General features: G+C 67.1%; 1 protein-coding gene across 5 annotated transcripts in view; it reads left to right on the top strand.

Moving 5' to 3' along the window:
* PCNT (pericentrin) overlaps nucleotides 1–16,805 on the top strand; it is a 78,213-nt gene that overhangs the window by 12,349 nt on the left and 49,059 nt on the right. For 4 of the 5 annotated variants that reach the window (XM_036238075.1, XM_016143562.2, XM_036238074.1 and 1 more), the window contains exons 6-15: nucleotides 49–104; nucleotides 1,044–1,218; nucleotides 1,645–1,787; nucleotides 3,093–3,186; nucleotides 3,879–4,122; nucleotides 4,571–4,649; nucleotides 5,951–6,080; nucleotides 6,674–6,891; nucleotides 8,472–8,941; nucleotides 10,177–10,696. In XM_036238075.1, coding sequence (XP_036093968.1) covers nucleotides 49–104; nucleotides 1,044–1,218; nucleotides 1,645–1,787; nucleotides 3,093–3,186; nucleotides 3,879–4,122; nucleotides 4,571–4,649; nucleotides 5,951–6,080; nucleotides 6,674–6,891; nucleotides 8,472–8,941; nucleotides 10,177–10,696 — 2,129 coding nt within the window. The remainder of the gene's footprint in view (nucleotides 1–48; nucleotides 105–1,043; nucleotides 1,219–1,644; nucleotides 1,788–3,092; nucleotides 3,187–3,878; nucleotides 4,123–4,570; nucleotides 4,650–5,950; nucleotides 6,081–6,673; nucleotides 6,892–8,471; nucleotides 8,942–10,176; nucleotides 10,697–16,805) is intronic. The other variant, XM_036238073.1, reaches the window with a different exon arrangement.

Here is a 16,805-nt window from a genome sequence, read left to right as displayed (position 1 = left end):
CGGGGCATCTGGGTTCAGGCATCTGAGTCCCTCCCTGTTTCCTCACAGCCGAGCTGGAGGAGAAGCTGCGGTCGGAGGTGGAGAAGAACGTCCAGGTGGTCGAGGTATCGTGATGAGCGTCGCTCTGTGCATGTGCGCCGCTGCGCGCCCGCCCCCGCCCCCGCCCCCGCCAGCTGCCCCTCTGCCCCACGACCCCAGCAGAGCCAGGCGGAGCCTCGGGCGGACACGCCGTGGAAATGCTCCTGCCAGAGCCAGAGCTGCCTCGCGTTCACACGGTTCGGTTCGCCAGACGGCTCGCGTGGCACAAGGCTCCTTTGTCCTAAGTCTGGTTCTCTGAGTGGCCCGGGCTGTGCTGGGGTCACAGGCCTTTGTCCTCACGCAGGCAGGTGCGTGGGGTGTGGGCGCAGGCCCGCCTGGGGGGGCCTCAGGGAGGAGGCGCGCCCATGCTGCCGGGCGTCCCGGCACGGCCTGTCCTTGTCCCTTTGCTGCCACCCAGCCCCTTTTGGGAGAAGGAGTTGCGTTTCAGGCCGTAACAGCGGCAGCTCCCTCCCGAGGACGACTCGCTGGAGCTTCTGATCCCCATGACCTGTCTCTTTCTCAAGGCTGCCTTTCTGGAGCGGGCGTTGGCGCTGGTGCCCCAACCCCGCCCCTGGGCACTGGTAGTGGGGGCTCGTTTCCCAGGGCACCTGGGGCAGAGCCCGGCCATCCTGCGGGGCTCGGCGCTGTCTCTGTAGCACCCCCGGTCTGCTCGGGGCTGGGTGCGGGAACCTGGAGAGTGACCGCACGCCTGTGCGGGGTGCTTACAGAGGACTCTTCTCTGGGCCGGTGGTCCTTATTCTGGGCTCGGGGGGCTGTTGGCCTCGTGGGTTCTTCGGGCCCATCCCTTCAGCAGCCGTGGAAGGTCTGACGGAACAGCCAGAGCCAGTTTCCTGTGGTCGTCCCGGGCAGGGGATGACTTCCCAGGTTTAAGTGTGTGGCTAAAACATTTTTACTGCGGATAATCAACTGTCGGTCGTATTCTCTTCTTTTCTTATTTAAATCAGATCCTAAAGCGAGACTGGGAATCCGAGAGAGATTTGTGCTTAGAAAACCTACGCAAAGAGTTGTCTGCCCAGCATCAGTCAGAGGTGGAGCAGTTACGAAGCCAGTTTGAGAAAGAATTGGCAGAACAGAAAGCTGAGTTGGAGAAGACTTTTCAAGCCAAAATTCAGGCTGAACGTGAGTATCTGGGAGGAGCAGGTCCCAAATAGGGATGCAGTTTTCCTGTGTAATCCTGGAATGATCGCTGCGATTTGCTGGGTTTGTGCTGCCTCTGTGTTCAGATGACAGCTGGGTGAGGCGGTGCGGGTGGCTGCGGGCAGGTTGGCGGCAGGGTCTCCCCTCGTGGGTCACAGGCCTCTCGAGGCCCCTGAACCTTCCCAAAACGTCTGTTCCAGTGTTACTTTCCTCCCGGAGCGGCAGCGTTGGGGTTGTTCCCTTTTTATGTGGGTTGCGTGTTGCGCGACACCCAGGGCTCCTGGCTGTCCACCCCCCCGCCCCCCCAGGAGAGCGGGTGCCGTCGCTGCGCCCGGCTGAGTCCTCCCTGACGGCAGGCGGGGCGGCGGGCTGCCGTGGAGCATCCTGAGTGCGGTGTGTGCCCTCCAGGGTCCCCCCTGCCTCTGCAGGCGCAGCAGGAGGCAGCCGCGAAGGAGCTGCAGGAGGACGCGGCGTCGGAGCCCCAGCTCGCGGGGGGCGCAGAGGACGTGGAGCGGCGTGCCCACCGGGGCGACGCGGGCGGACGGCTGGAGGTGGGCGCCTCGCTGAGGACAGCTCTCGTCCCCGGGGGCGGTGCGGGCCTTGGTCCCAGCGCCCTCTCCGTAGGGAGGTGGCCGGGGTGGGGCGGTGCTGCCGGGTGAGCGGAGGCCGTGGTCAGAGGGTCACCTGAGTCGGCCTCGGTCCTGGACACAGGACTAGTGTCCTTCACGCGGGCTCCGTGCTGAGGCCGCCCTGCCGGGAGGAGCTTCCGCGGGCCGGCCCGCCAGGGACGCCCCGGCTGCTGCCGCCTCACGCTGTTCCACTGACACTGCTGTCAGGCGAGGGCCGCGTGGCCAGCCCTCACGTGGACCCGGAGCCCGGAGCCCAGCCTCGTGCCCACGCTGGCTCGGGACTGAGAAGAAGGCAGACCAGCAGTGCGGTCAGCTGTGGCCTGGGCCAGGCTGCAGCTCAGGACAGGAGAGTCGGAGCCCAAGGAGCCTGAGGCCACTGCAGCTGTCGCACCCGGGCCCAGGCCAGCCTGGCTCGGGCCCACCTGGCCTCCCTGGTGGGGAAGAGACGGCCGGAGGGCACCTTGTGTCCTGTGCCCTGGGGAGAAAGCCGGCAGGGGCCTCGCTCCGGCCGAGCTCCCATGTCCCCTCACGTGGGGCTCGACCTCTGGTCTCAGCCCTGTGCTCTGCTGCCCAGCTCAGCGACTTGGGCCACGCCTGACCGCACTGACTCTGAGCCGTCACGCGGGAGGGTGTCAGCTGCTCTCTGCTTTGCCGGTGCGGGGCAGGTGGCGCGGGGCATGGGCTTGCCGTGTGCTAGGTCCATCACCCTCGAAAGAAGCCACTTTTTAGGGGTGCCGACTAAGGCTGCAGAGGGAGCTTCAGCACCTCACTGGGGTGAGGGCGGCTGTGACCACAGGAGAAGGAAGGACCCCTGGGCACAGTGACAGAATCTTGGGGTGGGACGTGTTAAATGGGACGACGGGGGGCCTTCTGGGAGACTGGGATGGTTCAGTGCCAGGTGCTCCCCTCGCAGGGCCCAGGGTGTGCCAGGTGCTCCCCACAGCCTTCCCTCGATAGTGAGAAGGACGGTAAGGGCCTGTTCTCAGTGACGAGAGTAGTGTCTGCAGAGAGCAAGGTCAGGCCCTGCACAGGTGACCTGAGAGATGCCAGGTGCGACGAGGCTGCATTCAGCTCGTGCACCTTTAACTCGATTTCTCTGGAGCCGCCGTTGCTGGTTCTCGGCCACACGCGAGGACTGCCTCCGCCTGGGCTGTCCCTCGGGGCACGACGACGGGTGTGCTGCCATCGGGGCTCGGCCGTGTCCCACGTGCCGCTTGCCTTCCCCAGGTGGAGAATCCTCAGATGTCACGCGGAGCGCTGCAGGCACAGTCCCAGGAGGTCCAGGTCGAGTCCACAGGAAGGGACGGGCAGGCACCGAGCGGTGAGCAGCTCATGCCGGGGACACGTCCTCATGCCGAGGCCGTGTGGTTTTCATCGTGGCCCCCAGACAGGGCAGCAGGCGTGGCGGGCCCGGGCGGTCCGTGCGCTCCGTGGAGACGGGCCTGTGGTGCGAGGTGGCCTGCTCGGCTCACGTGGAAGGCGGCAGCGGCAGCGGCGCGCCCCTGAGGCGCGGGCCTCACCGGCACCCGGCGTCACTGGCATGCCGTGCGTGGGATCCTGGGAGCTCTGCTGCCGCGGGGTGACGTCCGAGTCTCCAGGCCCTGCCATGGGGCCCCTTTACTGCGGGCAGCTCACCTGGGACCCTCACAGGACGCATGTCACAGTGGCGGGGGGCGGGGGGCCCAGGAGACACGGGAAAGGAGAACAAGGGTGTTTCGCTGCTGCCGGTCTCCGGGCGGCCTTTCAAGCTGTGGCCGTGCGCACGGGGCTGACGGCTCTGGAACGGGGGGCAGGGGCGGCGCCTGCCTGCTGCCTGCTGGTGAACAAGTCCACTCGGGGCTCCACCTGCAGCTGGGGCCACTGGGTCCCCTCCTGTAAGGGCCCTGGGTCACGTCCCAGCTCCCGGGATTAGGGGCCTTCACAAGTCCACTGTGCCTTGCCACGGGGTCTTCAGCGCGTCCCGCTCTCTCCTGGGTGTCTGATCCGGACAACTGCGCGATCTCGCCCTGCTAGAGTCACGCGCGCAGCGCCTGGCCCCAGCGTCCCACGCAGGAGAGCTGGCACGCCTTCGGCGGGTCTTCGAGCAGCAGCAGCAGCGGGACAAAGCCCAGCACGCGTCTGAGCTGGAGCAGCTGAAACTGTATTTCGAAAAAAAATTAGGGGACGCTGAAAAAAATCACCAAGAAGCCCTGACCGCAATGCAGCAGCGGCTGCGGGAGGCGAGGGGAGACTCCGCCCTGGAGCCCGTGGCCCTCAGGTGAGTGCGCGTGCTGTGTCCCAGGAGGTGTTGGAACGTGGGGACCTCGAGCTGAACTGCAGTCTGATGACGTTTCGTGCTGGTGTGGACGGGTAGCCTGTGCTCCACAGACGTGACGTTCGGGGCTTGAGTCAAGGTGATGCCAGAGCTGGGAGCGGGTCTGACTGGTGTGACAGGTATGGGTGGCGACGTGCAGCCAGTGGTGGTTGGGTGCAGGCCGTCGGGGTCCTGTGGGGCCCAAGGTCCTCGTAGCTGGGACACCGGCCCTGGTCACCATCACAGACACGGTTCACTCAGCCGAGGCGTCCTGTGCGTGACGGAAGTGTGGCTGTGACCGAGGGAGCAGGAGGGGTTTTCTTTTACCTAGGCAGATCCCGGGGGACCGCAGGGTTCACGTGAGGAAGTGCCGCGTGGACGGTTTCCAGACCTGCTTTCTCTCTCCATCCAGTGCGGTTCCAGAAGAGGCGTCTGCAGAGGGAGGAAGAGGCCCCCTCGATCCGCCCGGCTTTCACTTGGAGCAGCCTGAGGTGACGGCCAGTTTTGTTCACGGAGGGTGCGACCGACGCAGGGGGAGGACGCGGGGACGCGACGTCCGTCCGCGTGGTGGCGTGCTGGCCCCCGGCCCCTCCCCCCCAGAGCGGCCGCGGGAGTGGTGCTGAGTTGCGTGCTCAGCTCTGCTCGTCCTGGGGTGGCCTCCGTGGCGTTTCTGCGGCTCCAGCCCGTGTAGCCGGCGCCGTCTGAGCCCGGCTCTCCGTGGCGGTGCGGGCTGCGTCCGCGCTGCAGTGCACGGCCTCTGGCGCGTGTGCCATGCACACCTGAGTGTGCCCGGTGCGGCGAGGAGCCAAGGTGGCTTTTGTGGCCTGGTGGCCGCCGTCTGCTGTCCCGGGCATTCAGCTGTGTCTCGGCGGCTTGGGTGGCTGAAGCAGCAGGCGTTGGTCGGCTCGCCGTCTGGGAGCGCGAGGTCCAGCTGTGGGCAGGGCTGGCCTGCGGAGGACCGTGAGCGTTTCCTCAGTGCTTCGGACATGTCCATCCTGTTCGTCTCTGGCCGCGGCCGTCCGTGGTCACTTCTGCGCGGCCGCTCGTGGCTGTGGTCTGGGGTTGCGCATCCCTCACACCACCCCTCCTTGGTCCTCGGCGCCTCGGCCCCATTCTCACCGTAGCAGTATTTTCCAGTGCTTTTTCCCGGTCCTTTTAAAGGGCAACTTTGTCTCTGGTTTCCATCCGTCTGGAACCCAGCCCTGGTTGGGTGAGAGGTCCAGGCTCCGAGTTTATTTGCTCTTTGCAAACGGTGCGTCGCTTTCGAGCTGGACTCGCTGAATTTGTGCTTCGGTTGGAATGGGGCCCTTTGTGTGTTCCGTTGTCACAGGCGCAGGAGTCCCACGTTTTAGGGTGCTGTGACGCGTGTGTGATTTCTGAGGAAACTGGGTTCGTGGGTGGCATGGAGCGGGGACAGGAAGCAACGCAGCCTGCGTTGAGCTTTCCCGCCGTCTGATGCGAGGACGCTGGCCGGGCCGTGTCTGCGCCGCGCACAGTAGGGCAGGGGGGGTGGGGGGAGTAAGGTGGCTCGGTGAGTGGGCGCAGGAGCCTGGGCGCCCGTGGCCTGGGACGGGTGAAAGAGGGTGAGTGGAGGAGCAGGAGGTGGGGGTCCAGCTCTGAAATGTCGTGATCGGGCTCCCGGGAGTGGGTGGTGCCCCGCGCCGGGGCCGTGAGCATCAGCAGAGCCCCGCGCTCTTGGGGTATGAGATGGGGGGCAGCCTGCGAGGCTCCCTGGGGAGGCAGAGAGACTCATGGACACGCCCCCCCCGACGCCCTCATGCGACACCCCCAGGCCAGCCTGCACGCGCACACAACGTCAGAGGAAGGCCACCAGTGCCGAGTGGTAGCCCAGCAGGAGGGGGACCTTGCGGAGACCCGGATGTCGGCGCAGCATGTGGGGCTCTCGGAAGAGCTCGGCCAAGGTTGGTGCCTCTCGGCTCGCAGTGTTCTGTGGGAGGTCGGGAGCCTCGGCCTGAGTCGTGCGGAGGCGCTGCAGGCCAGCCTGCTGTCCCCATGCGGGGTCGCGGAGTCAGGGGGCAGGGCCCGGATGTGTCAGGACAGGGCCTGGCCTCCCAGCAGCCCTGGGGGTCACAGGGGCCCGGGCGGCAGGAGGCAGCAGGTGGAGAAACCGTGGTCATCGCAGAGGCGGACAGCCGGGGGTGGGCAGTGGCCGTGCTGCCAAGGAGGGCGGATGCCAGGGGCAGGGGGTGTCGCCTGGACGCCCGGTGCCCTCACTGGGCTCCGCCCTGGGGGCGGCGCCGCCGCATCCTGCTCGAGCTGAGCGGGCAGGGCGGCAGGGCCAGAGGGCCCTGGGCGCCCGACACGAGCGCCTGTCTCGGCCTGGGCTCCCGGAGCCGGCGGGCGCGTGCTGCGGGCACCGGCCGCCCGCTCCTGACGCGCGGCTCGCCCGGCGTTCCAGAACCCGAGGCATTCGGAGGCAAGGCCCTGTCGCCGTTGGCGTGGGCGTCCTCGCGGCTCGCAGCCGACCGGCCTCCCTGCCCCCGCTCTGTTGCAGACCTCGCCCCCGTGCGTCTGCGGGCCGAGGGGGACGCGGCGGTGGACGTGGACGCGGCAGTGGCGGCCAGGGTCCTGGCTTTGGAAGCCGAGCACAAGGTTAAACTCTCGCTGCTTCAGACGGCGCTCGAGGAGGAAGTCGATCTCTTGAGAGGAGAGAACAGACGTTTGCGCGAGGAGCTGCAGAGCGAGGCCCGCCTGAACGAGGACTTGGAGAAGGTGCGCGGGGCGTCCGCGGGGCGGCCCCACTGCCGCCTCCGGGGGGCGCCTGCCGGCTGGGCGGGACATCAGCCGCACACGTGGACGGCCAGGGGCGGGCTCGGGCCGCGTGTCGCTCCGTCCAGACGAGCCTCCCGCAGCGGCCGCCGTTGCCCCTTCCACTGGTCCCCACGGGCAGGGGGTGCAGCCCGGTGTCCTCAGAGGGCACAGGTGGGCTTTCGAGCCAGGCTCTTTGGCACGGCCACCTTTGGGCCTTGTTCCCCAGAGCTCTGTGGTGTCCCGAACCCCCAGGTCTTCCTGTTGGCGGTTGGCCGGCTTTCCTTCATGTTCACAAGTACGGTTATGATAGCTACCTTAAATCCTTTGCTAATTTCACCATTCGTGTTCTCTTGGGGTTGTCCGCTGTTGTATTTTCTTTTTACTTTGGGTCATAGTCCCTGTTTTCCTGTATGTCAGTTATTTTTGGGTTGGATTCTGGACATCGTGGAAAGCCTGGATTCTGTTATGTTCTGCTGAGGAGCATTGAGTTTTTTGTTTCGGCGGGCAGCTACCTTGGCTGGATTCAGACTCCACTCCCCGTCCTCTTCGTGCTGAACTGAAGCACACTGTCCAGTTCTTTGGGTCTTAGCCGGCCTTCTCTTGGAGTCTACACGCTCATGTGTGGATCAGGGATCAGCTTGAGGTTGGGGTTTCGATTGTCCGAGACTTAGCGGTCCCTCTCTCCTCTGTCCTAAGGGGCAGCCCCTCTCATTTTCTGTCCTTCTCTTGTACGATTGCAGGGTTTCTGTGCACAGCACGGGCGGGGACTTGCTCAGTACCCTGTCTTGTGGGTGCGGTCTGGGCCCTCAGGTGCAGAGTCTCACACTTTATCCGGAGGCCACAGCCCTCTCTGGGAAGGCCGGTCCGATTAGCACGTCTCTGCCACCACCAGAAGCCACGCCCCCCGTCGAAGTCAGGCTCAGCTGCCTGTTTCGGTTTTATTTTGGTTCTTCTTATGTTCAGTAGTTTGTTGACCTAGTTTATTTCCTTTTTTTGAAAACCAGGATATTTGCCTCCCATCAACTTTCTGACTAATCTTCCTTTTCACAAGACACCTTTAAAGGCACGAGTTTTAGCTCATCAGCCTCTTGCTCGGGCTCTCGTTTATCCCGGAGTATAAAGTGTTCAGGTTCAGAGACTTGAGCTCACGGCGCGGCTGCTGCTCTTGCTTCCTTGTTGGTGGTGGCCTCGGGTGCTTGGGGTCGCTGGCCATCGCCTCGACACCAGACCCGTGGTGTTTCCCTTGCAGGCCGATCTGCGTGCCCCGCCCCCGCGCCTGCCTGGACAGAGCGTTGGGCCGGGCCGGTCCATACGTAGGGAGCAGTTGGTTCTAGCACGTGGATGCGTTTCACTCAGGCGGCGAGTTCTGAGTTTGGCCACGTCGGAGCCCTGGGCCCGTCGCCACGGGCCGCAGTCCTGTCGCTCTGTCGTCGTGTGGCTGCGTGCCGTGGGAGCTCCCGGTCTTCGCAGATGGGCTTGGATCATTGCTGCCAACAGCCTCTTCCTTTGACTTCTTCCCTCTTAAATAAAATGGCCCGCAGGTGAAGCACAAGTTGGTTGAAGATCACCAGGAAGAACTGAGGGAAGCGGAGGAGCAGGTTCGGCTGATGAAACAAGAATTGAGAGCGCGAGAAGCGGAGTGGAAAGTCGCCAGCGAGGCACTGAAGAGAGACGCGGAAGAGCAGCTGTCCCTGAGGCTCCACGACCTGAGACAGCAGGCCGAGGCGGACAAGCAGTCGATGAGGGACAGGTTCGCGCTCCGGGAAGCCGAGATGCGGCAACTGCAGGAGCAGCAGGCGGCGCAGATCCTGGACCTGGAGGGGTCCCTGACGGAGCAGCAGGGCCGCCTGCGGCAGCTGGAGCTCGGGCTCCCTGGGGACGAGTCTCCACGGTGCAGCCACCTCGGCCGGGAGCCGGGCGGCAGTCTGGCCCCCACGGACCGGGACCGGGAGCTCACTACGCTTAGCCTGCAGGAGGACTGCGCCCTGCCGCCGGTGCTGGCTCCGAACAGGTGGGTGACGGCCGCGTGGCCGCGGAGTGTCTGCCAGGTTCCCACACAAGACCTGGCCCAGGAGACCCGGCAGCGGGGGTGGGCAGGTTCCCGGGGAGGATGTGCTGTGGGCTCTCAGCGGTGTCCTGAGCCCTAGGCACTCGGTCTTTACCCTGAGGCGAGACAGGACGTGTAGCCGCGGGCGAGCCGGTGGCGGCAGCGTCCCGACCCGCGTGGCGTCCGTGCGCCTCTGACGGACACGGCTGTGCACGCGCCTCTCACGTCGCAGGCTTTCCGCAGCAGGACTTCACCCCCGTGCGTCATGAGGGCGTGCAGCTCGTCCCGTTAGCTTTCTGGTTTTTAAACTCAAACAGATTTTTGAAAAGAGAACGTCTTTTCTAGAACACACACACACTTCCTGCAAGCATTAAGTGGATTTATCACGTGGGGTGGTCTTTGGCCTCTGTCGCGCCGACTTTGCAGGCTGGGCCGTCACGGTCAGGCTGTTCGTGAGTCTGGGGTCTTCGGACGTGCGGTGGCTTTGGCCTTTTCCCGTGTGCCCATGAGTGAGGCGCAAGGGCGTCTGCTCTGGGGTCTGAGAGCTTGAGCCCGACCCCACCTGCCACGTGAGCACAAAGCCTCGCCGCTCCTGTGTGGTTGGGAGGGGCGGCTGTGGGAACGGCCCTGCAGCCCCTGGGGACTGGTGGCACGTGCGGCTTGTCCCAGCTCCTGCTCATCCAGGCGCGCTTGGAGCCTACGCCCGTCGAGGGTCTGGCTCCCCAGGGCCGGGGGGCTCCGGGTGCTCCCGTGGCACCGCGTCTCCTGCCGCTCTCTGCCTCCGCCAGCCAGCGCGCCCCCGGGTCTCGATATCCACGTCCCTGATGCATCACTGGAGAGTGTTTCTCAGCCCTTTTGAATGCTCTTTGAGGTCCTGCTGCCACTTCTCAGCCAAGGTCCTTCTCCCCGTGGGTCCCAGTCACGTCTCCTTTGAGTCGTGCCTGCTGGAAGTGTGCGTGTGGTTTCCTGCTGTGGGCCCCGCGTCCTTCCGGCCGTGCTGGGGCCCCTGGTCCTGGCCTCTGGGCTCCCGCGGCTTCGCGCGGCCCCCTCCGCCGCGTGCGGCAAAGGGAGAGGGAGCAAGGACACCGCCAGGGGTGACGGCCGTGCCGGCAGAAGTGGCGTCCTGTGGGAAGTGTGAGTCGGTCGCTGCTTTTGCGACTGCGGGTTTTGCTGTCTGTGCTCACCGTGTGTCATCGCAGGTTTTTAGAACAACGGAAAGAAATCGGTGAGAAGTGTGCTGCGGAGCAGGACGCCGTCCTGCGGGAAGCCCGGGAGAAGCACGCCAGCGAGCTGCAGCTCCTGCAGGACAGACACCAGCAGCACATCGTGGCCCTGAGGATGGACCTCGAGGCCAGGCACCAGGCCGACGTGCGGGAGCTGAAGGCTGCGTGCGACAGAGAGCAGCGGGCTCTTGCCGACGCTCGCGTGGCTGAGCTGCAGGCGAAACATGCTGCCGACATCCGTGCCCTGGAGACGAGACACTTGTCGAGCCTGGACGCCGTGGAGTCCCGTCACCGGTCTGAAGTTCAGGCGCTGCGCGATGAGCACGGGCGGGCCTTGGAGCAGCTGCGAGCGGAGCTGCGGGAGCCGCTGCTGCAGGAGTGTTCCTGTCCCCGCGCGGTTTCGACGCGGGAGCTGGAGACACTCCAGCGGAAACGAGACGCGGAGCTTCAGTCCGCGAGGGGTCGCCCGAGAGCTGAGCCTCACGGGGCCCACCAGGTGAGGCCCGGCCCTTCCCGCTGTCCGGACAGGGCCCTGCCTGTAGCCGCGTGTCCCAGTGAGCGCGGCGTGTGTCCACGGGGGTGCTCCACGCTGCCAGAGTCAGCAGCGACGGGGCTCCCGGCGCGCTGGGTGGCATCTCTCCCCGACTGCGCTGCCCTCACCGCCTTGGTTCCCCCGTTGGGGTTCATGACGTGGAACCTCCATCCCGTTTCGGGAGCACCGACTGTCCCTTTGGCGGGTGCTCTATGTTTGGAGGAGAGAGCGTTTCTGGAGATGGCCCCCATGTCCTGGGCCGGTGCCCTCTTTCCCTCCCCTGCACACCCGGGGCACCTGCGTCTCAGGATAGGATGTGGACGTTTGGACTAAAACCAAAGTCGCTGGGAGTTTAACGTCCTTGCAGGGGACGGGCCGTTCCGTCCAGTACGCGGGCCAGGTGGGTGTGCCAGGCCCCGGGGTGGACTGCCAGGAGCCGCCCTGTGCGGGGGGCGGCCGGACGGGGCAGTGGGACGCGGTACGGGGCGGCAGCAGCCCTGCTCAGTCGGAGGCGCTGCCCCCAGAGCTGTGGCACTGTGCGGGGCACGGTGAGCCACCCGGCATCGGCGGTGACTGGGGGTGCAGGGGGGCTGGGCCCGCGGGCGGCAGCCTCACTGCAGGGGGCAGGAAGGGAGCAGGGCAGGCGCCCTGCGCACAGGACACGTCACCGTAGCCCTGCTCTTGGGGACCGGCACGCACGGGGCTGTGGCCTCGGCGCCCACGGCGTGCGGGCGGGGCTCTGCGCGGCAGCCCGCGTGGCCGTTCTCGAGGCCGCGTCCCGCGGAGCAGGCGGAGCCCCCGGAGCGCGAGGCTGCCGTGGGGGCCCTGGGCCTCGGTTCCCTTTCATCGGGGCGGGGCGGCATTGGAGCAGCAGGGGCCCCGTGTGCTGGCTGCGCACCCCGTGCCCGTCCCCACGCGTGTGCGCCGGGTCGTCGTGCTCCGTCTTCGCAGGCGTGCGACACCTCTGGGGTGTGTCCTGCGTCCCGGGCTGCGCAGCGAGGCCGAGCCCTGGTGCCCCTCTGTGCCGCCCGGTCCCCGCGGGGTGAAGGGGGGCCGTATGGGGTACCTCCCCTGGGGCACGCGTGCCGGGCACCCGGGGGCCAGCTCCGCGGGGCTGCTGCCCGTCTCCGGCCTCGGGCCCAGGCCCGGGGCTGCTGGCGTATGTGCGGCGGTCAGGGCCTGACGGTGACCTCTAACCCGCCGCTTCTCCGAAGGGCCCTGGGGGAGGGGCAGGGCCGGTTAGGACGTGAGTGGAGCCTGAGGACGGGGCTCCTCCTCGGTCGGGGGCACGTCTGCAGGCTGGCTTTTCTGTCGTTGCTCGGTCCGTGGACTCTGAGTCACCCTGAATGTGGTCGCTCAGTGGGGTTCCATGTTCGAAGGGCGCAGAGGGTGGAGGAGGGACCACCCAGGACACCGTGCCCTCAGGCAGCCCAGACAGGCAGCCAGGCGGCCGGTCACAGCCGGGAAGCGTGCATCCTCGCCGGCATCGCAGTCCGCCCTTCGCGACGTCCCCACGCGGCTCCTGTCACGAGGGCGGAGCCCGTGTTCCCTGAGCACCCTCACTGTCCCCCGGTTCAAGTCGCAGTGCTGAGGGGCCATCGTGGGTGCCGCAGCTGCTTCCCAGGGCGCCAGAGCAGAGGGTGTGGTGCACGAGCAGTCGGCCCGTCCAGCCGCCCACGGTTGCTCTTGCGAAGGGCCCGCGAGGGTGGGTGTGGGCAGGTCTCATGCGCCCGGCCCCGGGAGAGGACCGGCTGTGGTTTGCAGGCCAGGGCCGGGGCAGCGCATCCAGGTGGGGCCGCGGCCCGGGGTGCGTGGCCGTCCCCCGCCCGGAGGCACTGCTGCCGGGACCTGCTCGTGCGCTGCAGGCGTCTGCTGGGTGCCGCCTTCCCTGAGGGCCGGCCTCTGTCTCTCCTCCGGGGCACTCTCTGACCGGCCGCCCTCCCGCGGCGCTGTCCGGGCCATACCCGCCCGTTCTGTCTGGCCACACAGAGCCAGCCGCGTGCTCGCTGGAGCCGCGCGTCCCCCGTGTTCTCGGCCTCGCGGCTTCGTCCCGCGCCGACGCCATCTGCACGCCCCCGGGGTGGCGCTGCCCTGTGCAGGCCCGGGGTCCCTGTGCTCTGCCACCGGCCGAGAGTGTCCCAAGCCTTCCGCGTCCCCTTTCCTGCCCGGCTGATGCCACAGGAAACGGGGAGGCGGGGTGCGCTGTTTCTGCCCTGCTCTGGCGTCCGTTGGCGGGGACTTGAACGCGACAGGAAGGGAGCGGTTTAGCCGGCTGCGTTGCTGGCCGCCTGGCGGGCACGTGCCAGCCGTGGGGCGTCAGCACTCCCCACCCCGTGACGTGACCAGACGCTGGACGCCGACGTGTTTCCGCCGTGAACACCTCAGCGTCCGCCTCTGCCAGGTCAGACCTTTTCCCCTGCAGACGGCACAGCCACAGTCGGTCGCGTCCTGGCTCCGCCCACACCCAGCCCCACGTCCTGCCACGCTGGCGGCTGGAGTCGGGACCCACGCAGGGCCCCGTTTGCTGTTTCTCCCGCCTCCTGGGGCGTCTGACGTGTTCCCCGCTCTCGGCCCGCGTGCTCGGATCCAGGCGGTGGCACGTCCCTCTGGTGGTGTCCCTCGGGCTTCCCCTGCAGGTGGGTGTCACGCAGAGATGCGCTGGCAGGGACGTGCCCCCCGAACAGCAGGGACGCGCTGTTCTTCCTCTGCGAACAGATTCTGTCTGGGCTGCAAACATCTTCGCACCTGTTTGACAAGCAGCGCCGGCTGCCTGGAGTCACTTCCCGTGCGTGGCCGAGGTGGCCGGGTGGTCGGTCACTCTCCGGGCTCCCTCCCTCTGGAGCGCGGGTGCGACAGTGTTCTGTAGGCGTCAACTCGGTGTCCTTCCCCTGGAGACGAGCCCCCGCGAAGGCCCCGCCCTCGGGTGGTGACCGGGCGAGGGCCTGGGCAGATGAGGAACCGTAGTGTGACCGGTGCTGACTGCTCAGGGCAGTTTCTTTGGTGAAAGAAACAAACTGCATCTGTTTCACGTGATAGTTTTTGTAAACATCGAGACGATTTCTGGTCAGTTGGATGTATTTTGCGTGTCTTTAACGTGTCGGTTGGACTCACCTTCGTTGTGACGCTGGGGTCCTGTGTGTCGTGGTGCCGATTTGTCTTCTCCGGGCGTACCTACCTGCGGAGTCTTCTCAACGATTGATGAACGGATGTGACGTCGTCCCTGTAATTCTGTGGGTTTTTAGAAAAGCCTAAGAACGACCTTTCAAATACATCTTTTTTTATACTGACCTTAGCGTTAGGTCGTGGCACACGAAGCAGGGTTTTACTCGAGGCTGGAAGGAGACATGGTCGTCCGCGAGAGCCTCGTGCGTGGGGAGGCCCGGGGCTCAGCCTCCCTGTGAGCTCGTCCGGTCAGTCAGGGCGAGGCCTGAGGGTCTGCGCTCCTGCCACATGTCTGCAGCCACCAGGACACTGGGCACCCGAGGCGCGGCCGCCCTCCTGCTGGGGGCGGGCTGGGGCTGCACCCCTCAAGGCTGCCCCGCCGGCCCCCGCGCGTCTCCGGGGCTGAGCTGCCGCAGGGCACGGCCCCGTTTGGCCTTTGCCTCCGCCGCGGTGCGCTTCCACGGCCGCGCTGCAGGCCGGGTGTCCCCACTGCCCCTCACAGGGAAGCTCCTGTCAGCTGCCTTGAGAGCCCCCGGAAGCCACGCTCTTCGGCTGCCAGCCGCCCCGAGGCCGTGGACAGACGAAGGGCCTTGGCTTCCGAGCCGGGCTTCCGTGTGGCTTGCGCCCTCTGTCCTCTCTGTTGGCCGGCAGTGACACGGTGGCCCAGAAGGATCTCGAGGCTAGAGAGAGATGGCCGGCCCGCCGGGCAGTGCCCGACAGCGTGGTTGTGGCGCGGGGACGGGCACTGGGGGTGCAGCCTCCATGGCACGCGGGGCGCCCCGGGCCCTGCCCTCCCTCAGGGCTGCTGTGCTCTGTTTCATCCATTGGGCTCCCGTGGCAGGGTAGGGCCTGAGGAAGGTGGTCTGCAGCTCCAGAGTTCCCCGGGGCCCACACACGGGGTCCCGCCGCCTGAGCAGGGCGTTAGGGGTGTGAGGCACGCAGTAGCTGTTGGCACCCGGCGCCTGTGCCCCGAGATAACCGACTGCTGGGGCTGGGGCCGTGGGCCTCCTGCGGCTTGTCCACGGTCCCTCGCTTTCCCGTGTCCTCCGCAGGGGGGAAGCGTTCCGTGGGACTGTGGCCCCGTCCCTTGGCCGAGGTCCTGTGGCCTGGGGTGCCCTCTGGCTCTGGGGGTTTTGTTCTCATGCGCACGGGCACTTGGGGGTTTCACGACTGGGCTGGCGTCCCTGGTTGAGCCTGGTGACCCTCAGGACCGTGGCGCCCCTCCCAGCCTGAAGGCTCCTGTGGTGCGAGCAAGCCCAACTCAGAACTGCGGCTCGTTCGGTGTTTTAGTCGGTGCGGCACTTGGAGAACTGGCCGCACTGTTTGCCCGTAGCTTTCCCTCTGTCCGTCATGTGCCAGGGCTCGCCGCCGACACGTGCGGCACACGAAGCCAGGCCCTTGGGAGCAGCCGTGCGCAGGACGTGCCGTGCTGCAGTTACGCGTCGGACCCCAGGGGGTGATCGGTCGCAGGGGAGAGCCGTGCTGGCCAGGGAGGGCGAGGGAGCCAGACGCTGTGCGGCAGCCCGTCCTGCTCAGGGGCGGAGGCGGCCGGAGGCGGCCGTGGTGGCGCCCTGCAGGGGCGGGGCTGCCCCTCCTGGCCGCTGAGCCCTCAGGGCTTCCTGGGCTGGGCCGTGTGGGCGTTGCTGCTGTGGTCACAGGGCAGGTGGGCGGAACGACCCGCGCAGGCTCCCACGCAAACCCGCCGTCCCCCAGCCCCAGGCGCCGGGCAGCAGACGGCTGTGCACCTGCAGCTCTGGCCGCGTCCCCAGAGCGCACCTGCGCTCGTCTGCACGAGGCCTGGCCTCTGGCGCCGCAGCGGCCTTCCTGGCACCCGAGGCTCCGCTCTGGGTCAGGACGCACGTGCCCTGAGGAGGGGCACGTCTTCTGCTCCCTGGAGGCCCCGCATCGTGGTGCAGCCTGGATGCGCCCGCCCGCGGCCTCTGGCGGCACCCCGCCAGACCTGCACACTGTTCGTGACCCCGTTGCTGCCTCACAGCAGAGTCGGGGTGCGGGTGCTTCGGGCACAGGCCGGCCAGGCCCGCGGCCTCCGCGTCGCCCCTCTGCCTGCGGGGCGCGGGCTCGGCGGACGTTTGCGGCGGGCGCGGCAGGGGCGCGAACAGGCGGTTCCGCCCCCGCCCTGTGTGTCTGTGCAGGGCGAGGGGACAGGGCCGGCGAGCGAGGCGGCGTCTCCGCGGCGTCGGGGGGAGGACGCCCAGGCCCTGCAGGTGTGTGCGCTGCGCCTTCCCTGCCGCCCCGCGTGTGCGCTGCCACGCACGGCGCAGGACGTTCCGCGGGACCACGCCGGGTGCACAGTCCAGCCACGTTCACCGCGCTCAGCGCGCGGGACCCCCGCCCTGCACAGAGCCGAGCTCCGTCCCGGTCAGCGCTCAGCCCCAGCGCCCGTCTCCTGTCCGACTCTGGGTGCGGCCCCTCCTGGGACCTCGCGCAGGGGGAACCGCGTATCTCAGGCAGCCTGACGTCCCCGGGCCCGGCCGGGGTGCAGCATGTGTCAGAACGCCCTTCCTTTTTAAGGGCAAATACAATCCCATCGTTTCGATGCCGATGTAAGAATGTTCAAACCTGTAGAAAATGTCACAAGAGTTTGTTTGAGCCAAAGCTGGCGACAGCTGCCAGGCAGCAAGATGCAGGTGCTCCGGAGAACGACAGCCTGCAGCTCCTCCGATGCGCTGTGCGTCTGAGGCAGACGGGCAGTGAGGGGGCCGTCGAGGAGGCCGAGGAGGAGGCGGGACGGAGCCGCGGGCAGGGCCCTGTGCCCCCTGAGCGTGGGGCGCTTTGAAGTGACAGTTGATAGAACCGTTTCTCTTCCTGCTTTTCTAGTCAGCGTCTAAGATGTTCGCTTGCCCGGCCCTTCTCGGCCACGGTGGGTCTCCCCACTCGCCGTGTGCTGCCG

This window comes from Rousettus aegyptiacus, unplaced genomic scaffold (assembly GCF_014176215.1).
Source record: "Rousettus aegyptiacus isolate mRouAeg1 unplaced genomic scaffold, mRouAeg1.p scaffold_m13_p_20, whole genome shotgun sequence".
NCBI classification, from domain to species: domain Eukaryota; kingdom Metazoa; phylum Chordata; class Mammalia; order Chiroptera; family Pteropodidae; genus Rousettus; species Rousettus aegyptiacus.
This window is presented reverse-complemented; position numbering and strand designations above follow the sequence as displayed.